Source organism: Colobus angolensis, unplaced genomic scaffold, assembly GCF_000951035.1.
Source record: "Colobus angolensis palliatus isolate OR3802 unplaced genomic scaffold, Cang.pa_1.0 Scaffold242, whole genome shotgun sequence".
NCBI classification, from domain to species: Eukaryota; Metazoa; Chordata; class Mammalia; order Primates; family Cercopithecidae; genus Colobus; species Colobus angolensis.
Window position 1 is genome coordinate 1,052,979 of NW_012115622.1, and position 7,227 is coordinate 1,060,205.

The following is a 7,227-nucleotide window of genomic DNA, read 5'->3' on the forward strand; positions in this document are numbered from 1 at the left end:
GGTCTCGATCTCCTGACCTCGTGATCCGCTCATCTCGGCCTCCCAAAGTGCTGGGATTACAGGCGTGAGCCACCGTGCCCGGCCAGCCCACCAGTTCTTTTTGATCATCCCATTAGTCTCTTCTACTTCCTTCCTACCGGGTAGAAGTTTTTCTAGCAAAGAGAGTTTATCAGGAGAGAGAGCCACTCTGAGGAGCATTTACATACATTCCGTGATTAGGTGACCCTTTGCATACGGTGTGCAGTCAATTGACATTCTTTCATTTAGCACACACTTGATATCCCCGTGCTTGACATTCTGACCTGGATGAGAGGTCATGACCATGGTTCAGTCTTCGAAAGCAGGTGTTAGCATCTGCGAGTCACACAGTGTTTCAGCCAGCTGTATGTCTGTACACAGGAAAAGGTCTTCTCCCTGTCGAGTAAAAACAGCATGGTCGTTCTGTTCTACCCGAGTGATAATGTTTCCTGGCTCCAGTTCTGGTTCTTGGTGTCCTTCACCACAGAATGTTATCTTCTGGCCATCCTTCATGCCTTTGTCAATAGGGACTTCTAGAATCTTCTTCTCTGCAACTATCTTCCTTCCATTGCAGCTTTTACGTCTATCTTTAGGACTGATGATTACCCGTGGCCTTGGCACTCCATGCACACAGATTGAATTTGCTGTATGTATGTCCATATATGTATCTATATTTTGACCAATCCTGGTTATCTGTCCCTCTCCTTCTCTTTGGACCATAAGCTCCTGAGTAGTGACTTCCAGAGCCAGGTAACATAGAAATTCAAGTGAAAAGACCTTTACACAAAGAAGTCACGTACACATGTAATATAGGAAGGTATTCCTTAGGTATGTCCAACAGGCTCACAGTTTAAACCATTTGACTCACGCCCCAAAGTAACTGTAATTTAAGGTTGGTAGTACAGCAAATTATGAATAGCTTTTATTGTATGTTTTAAAATCTCATCACATGTTCACACATGCTTAAATCTGGGTATCAGAATTTAAACAATTCTTGAAATGTATGACTGTCTCCTTAATAAACTGATTACAAAGTATCTCAAAAAAAAGAGCATATGGGTCACAGAATAATGCTCAATATGATCCGTTTTGTAATAAATGCGTAGAGGAAAAGCCTGAAGCAAATACACAAAAATGTAAATAGTAATGATTCCTGAGTTGTGGGATTACCAGGTCTTTTACAGTTTTCCACATGCAGTCTCCACATTAGAATTTCTATAGACACGGTGGGCAGGTGGGAGCCTGCACCGGCCACGCCCAGCTGTGGCTCCTGCCCTTGCCAATGCCATCTGTCCCTCTAGTTATTGCTCCACCTGTCTCAGACCACTGTTTCCAGAATCTGCCCCTCCTCCAGCACGGCCCTGCACTTGCAAACGCCTCCTGCTTTAGCTGGATCCTGTCTCACATTTCTCTGGGCCTTTTTTCTTGCAGCATGGGTTACCATTTTAGCAATTTCCCATCTGATGTGAATGCTCAACAATTACAATTTTACCTTAATGACATTACACACATCTGAGACCAAAAAAAAAAAAAAAAAAAATTCTATGTTATGCACCACTACTCTGGTTTAAAATTCCCGTGCTAATTTTCAGCCCTAGGTCGATGCAAGGTAAAGCAAGTCTTGATGAAACACCACTGAAAAACACGACTCACTTTTGGTAGCGTTTTAACTATTAAAGAACCAGTACAACCAAATGAATGACAACCGACGAAGCAAAAGTAAACCTGCACTGTTGGGAACAGGTCCCCCCAGAATCTGGCCATAAACTGGCCCCAAAACTGGTCATAAACAAAATCTCTGCAGCACTGTGACATGTTCCTGATGGCCATGACGCCCACGCTGGAAGGTTGTGGGTTTACCGGAATGAGGGCAAGGAACACCTGGCCCACCCAGGGTGGAAAACTGCTTAAAGGCTTCTTAAACCACAAACAATAGCATGAGGGATCTGTGCCTTAAGGACATGCTCCTGTTGCATACCTATTCCTTCAATTCAGCCCATCCCTTTGTTTCCCAAAAGGGATACTTTCAGTTAATTTAATATCTATAGAAACAATGCTAATGACTGGCTTGCTGTTAATAAATGCGTGGGTAAATCTCTGTTCGGGGCTCTGAGCTCTGAAGGCTGTGAGACCCCTGATTTCCCACGTCACACCTCTATATTTCTGTGTGTCTTTAATTCCTCTAGCACCACTGGGCTAGGGTCTCCCCGATCCAGCTGGTCTCGGCACTGCACAGTTAAAAAAATGTGATACTGTCTTATGCTGCAATTTTTTTCTTTAAAAGATGAGGTCAGTTGCAAATGGGATAGGAGCTGGTGTATGAATGCTTTACAGACAAGAGGCCTGCTAGAATCAAGGGGGTTTTTAATGAGAAGCTAATGAGAAACACACTTTAAAATCCAGTCAAGGACAATTCACCAGAACCCCTGGTTTTAGCAATGCCCAATATGCTGTGCCCTTACACACTTCCCTCTCTGAGGGCAGGTATCAGACTTGCTGGCACCCTTGCTCCTGTCAGCAGCACATGTGAGACTGCCACCCAACAGTCATTGCTGTTGTCCCTAGCAACAGCAATGACCAAAGTCTCCGGATAAAAGTAACCACTGCATCCCGAATCCTGGAGTTCAGTGAGACAGTCTCCCCTCACTGGTATTTTCCCCGGAAGTCACAACTAAAAGTCTTTTTTCAGGCAGTAAGTTTGGACTGCTGAGTGACCAATATAGGCCAGAAACCCGGCCTCTGTGCTCAAAAAGTCATGTCACCATTAAGAGTTTCTCCAGGATACCAGGGACCACAAAAGTTATTTTACAGTCTCTATAATACCGTGTTTCTTTTTGTTCAAACTAAAGAGCAGAACAAAAGAAAGCTCAAACACTGCCAAGAATAAAAGAAGAAATTTTAGTGTTTCATGCTGAAGTTTTGCTGGGAGCAATGAAGGGCCTTGCAGTCTATTCAGCCAGCTATGCAATCTGAAGAGGAAGTTATGATCCAGGAATGCTCAGGGCAGTGAATGGTCAACAGAAAAGGGAGCTTTCAGGGAGGTGTTCACTGTCAAGGTAATAAAGACAGCAGAGAGCCCAACAAGGCCAGGCTAGAAAACCATTTGAGAACATGGCTGAATACCAGGGACCAAAGGCCGTTCCGAAATTAGTGACTACTAGGAGAAAGAGGATACTGGAGAAGGGAGGTCAGTCATTAATAGAAGTGTCAACTCCTGGGTAATTAAACATTGGGCAAGACACATCTCTGAGCTAAAAAGAGACAGAGGTTGGCCGGGCGCGGTGGCTCATGCCTGCAATCCCAGCACTTTGGGAGGCCAAGGCGGGCGGATCATGAGGTCATGAGGTCAGGAGATCGAGACCATCCTGGCTAACACGGTGAAACCCCGTCTCTACTAAAAATACAAAAACACAGCCGGGCGTGTAGTCCCAGCTACTCAGGAGGCTGAGGCAGGAGAATGGTGTGGACCCGGGAGGCGGAGCTTGCAGTGAGCCGAGATCATGCCACTGCACTCCAGCCTGGGCGACAGAGCGGGACTCTGTCTCAAGAAAAAAAAAAAAAAATGGCAGAGGTGAAATCAAAATACACTGAAGTAAATACAAATTTATAAATTAGCTTTCCCTTTTCAGGGCTCAAGGTAAGAGTGTGTTTAGTTACTGACAAGATCTCTGCAACAGACCATCGTATCATCACTTAAATTTAAGAGCCACGATAATGTTACTGAAAGGAAAAAGGAAGGCTCCGTAACGAAACAATTCAAAGACATGGTCCAGAGTAAAATTACTGTCCCTTAACTCAAAACTGTCTAGGATCACTGAACTATTTAAATATTCGACGAAAGAGTGCCCAAAGGAGACAAACAGTTAAAAAGTGCTGACCCGGCCGGGAGCGGTGGCTCAAGCCTGTAATCCCAGCACTTTGGGAGGCCGAGACGGGCGGAGCTACATCACAAGATGAAAATGTGGAAACACAGTCAGCTCCAGAATGCTGCTTGGACAACTCCTTTATTAGTAGTTAGTGGTTGCACCAAACATTCTTTCCTCACCTAATATTGTATCTCAAACTCCCACATGGTGCCCTTTCCCTCATGTGACCTAAACATTTCCCTGCCCTCCCATTCATGTCCTCTTTTTCTTCGTGTCTTAGAAGAAATGTGATCACCTACACTCCACAGCAAGGCCTTGATACTTAAGAATCTCATTTCACCACAGATCAGCCAGATCCATGCTCTTGTTCTTGGACACTTTTCAGGTCCATGCTACGTCTCCAATTAGAAACAAAACAACAAACTTGCCACAGACTTTCATTTTTTTTTTTTTTTTTGAGTTTCACTCTGTTGCCCAGGCTGGAGTGCAGTGGTATTATCTCAGCTCACTGCAACCTCTGCCTCCCGGGTCAAGCAATTCTCCTGCCTCAGCCTCCCGAGTAGCTGGGATTACAGGTGCGTGCCACCACGTCCAGCTAATTTTTGTATTTTTAGTAGAGATGAGGTTTCACTATGTTGGCCAGGCTGGTCTTGAACTCGTGAGTACAAGCAATCCACCTGCCTTGGCCTCTTAAAGTGCTTGGATTATAGGCATGAGCTACCATGTACAGCTCTAATATATACTGTTTTTTGACCACATTATAAAATTTCCTGTCTCTGTGCTTTTGTTTCTACTACTCCTGTAGTGTGGGATGCCTTCTGCCCCACATCTCCCACCCTCTTTGCTCCCCCTCCGTGAATCCCAGCCAACTCAGGATTCAGGTCGAGTATGGCTCTGCCTACTCAAACTCTCCTTTCATTGCCCAGCTCTAAATCCTCCCATCTTTGCATTTGTGAACTGCTCCTACATAAATGTACCTATTGCAGTATGTATTCTCATTAAATGTGGACATGCCTACTACCCCAGGAGATTGTCAGAACCAGAGTGTGGCCTCATGTCTTCTAATTCTTTCTCTTTCTAGAAATGCATCCTAAGCATAAGAATGCTAAATAAACATTTGGGGTTTAGGAAAAAAATGAAGGAAAATAAAAAGGCAAGAATGGAAGTACATGAAAAGGATCTCTCTCTCTCATCAGGAAAGCTCCTCCTCGCTACTCTCTCACACACTCACCTCTTGCTTGATGGGTTTGATGGACAGGTGGTCAGACATCCACCTAGGATGCAACTCTGCCTTTGTGCGCTGTGGACGTTTTCCCTATAGTTAGAAGTGAAGAGGAGAAAGGAAAAGATAGATTAGGGTGTTCTCAACTACTGATACTGATGCTGCTCCTGCTGCCGCCAGTAAAAAAGTGGCCCACGAGGCACACAGGTTAGGGCCAAAGTCTTCCTTAGGACAATCAGGGAAAACCACCGCTCAGCTGTGTAGGCACATAAGCCAGTTTATTCTCTTGAAAAAATTAAAACAAAAACTTGGAGACAACCAAGTGTCTTTTATAATATGCATCACTGGCAAAAAAAACCTCCCTTAACAGTTTAAGCAGTAAAAAAAAAAAATATATATATATCTTCCCAAATTACAAAGGGAAAGCCATGCTTTATCGCCTTCAGCAGAAGGGGCAGCTCTGGGAGGGGGCATCAGGAGCAGCCGGAGGTGGGCCGCTGGGCAAAGGCAGCACAGTGGCAGCAGTGAGAAGTGAGAGCAGTTGCCCAGGAGGGGAAGCCAGGGAGAGAGCAGGGGTGGGAAAAGGGCTCAGCAAGCAGAATGCGGTGAGTTCCAAGGAAATGCACCAGGCTGGAAAGCAGTACTTGTAGGAAATTTCAAAGAAAGAGCATGGAGAACTACTTGTATGTAGGTTACTACTTTTGAAGGCCAAGGTTCGTTAGCACATGTAAGTTTTGCAATTTGTGAGGAATGAGCCCCAGGGCATCACCAACTGTAACCTACTATTAAAAGGTGACAAGCAAAGGCCTTCCCTTAAGATAATACAACTTCTGTGGCTTCTGCATCAAAAATCTGCATTCTCCAGGGATACTTCTGGCACCACTTAATCCATTAGGTAAGGAATTATAGGATGGAAAATGACAAGAAGGGGTGGTTTATACAACTTAAACATAACGCAAAGCCATGGGGGTACATTTAATGAGTCAGCAACTTTAGAAAGCTTTTTCTGCTTTGGGCTGGGTGCGGTGGCTCACGCCTGTAATCCCAGCACTTTGGGAGGCTGAGCGGGGCGGATCACGAAGTCAGGAGCTTGAGACCATCCTGACCAACATGGTGAAACCCCATCTCTACTAAAAATACAAAAAAAAAAATTAGCCAGGTGTGGTGGCATGTGCCTGTAGTCCCAGGTACTCAGGAGGTTGAGACAGGAGAATTACTTGAACCTGGGAGGCGGAGGTTGCAGCGAGCCAAGATTATACCACTGCATTCCAGCCTGGGCAACAGAGTCAGACTCCATCTCAAAAGAAAAAGAAAAAGAAAGAGAATGACTAGTGCCCAATGCAAATGCAAGCCCAATTATCCAACGCAGTTGTGACCTTCTTTAAGTACCTGTCCCAAAAAACCTACCCCAGCAGTTTCCTGAAATGTGCCTATAAGCTCTTTTTTTTTTTTCCTTAAAGGTTCTTGTTGTGTTTCAGACGATGGAGTGCAGTGGGGCAAGCATAACTCACTGCAGCCTCAAACTACTGGCCTCAGACAATTGTATCATCTTGGACTCCCAAAGCACTGAGATGGCCATTATTTTATAAGCCTCGAGACTCTAACAAGATCTCTTCAACTTTAAATACAAGAAAAACTTATCAGGGAACTGTCTTCCAAAGGGATTATGCCAGTGTACCATGAGAGTAGCAAAAATGCCAACGCCACCTTCACTTCAACCTGCCGTATCAGATAGAAGCTACGAATGAGAAAAACGCCATTCTGGATACAGAAGCTGAACGTTTCCCTACGTACTTTCCCATCACCTTCTGTAAACCATCTATACCCTGAGTCAATTTATTTGTTGAGAAATTAAAGTTTATAAAGCTGTATATTCTGTAACACGAGCGACAAGCTCTACCAGTATCTACATCCCCTTTTATTTAAAAAAAAAAAAAAAAGGTTTAAGTAAACTTTTATACGGTCATTGCAGTAGGACTCACCTTCTGATTATTATTTCAAAGTTTAGAGGACGATCATATAATACCTCCTCAAAGATGTATCAAATCTTCTGACGCGGCCGGGCGCGGTGGCTCAAGCCTGTAATCCCAGCACTTTGGGAGGCCGAGACGGGCGGATCAC

At 44.6% G+C, this 7,227-nt stretch overlaps 1 protein-coding gene across 1 annotated transcript in view; it reads right to left on the bottom strand.

The window, feature by feature from the left end:
* CECR2 (cat eye syndrome chromosome region, candidate 2) overlaps positions 1-7,227 on the bottom strand; it is an 87,341-nt gene that overhangs the window by 46,706 nt on the left and 33,408 nt on the right. Inside the window, exon 7 of the mRNA XM_011945660.1 lies at positions 5,116-5,199. Coding sequence (XP_011801050.1) covers positions 5,116-5,199 — 84 coding nt within the window. The remainder of the gene's footprint in view (positions 1-5,115; positions 5,200-7,227) is intronic.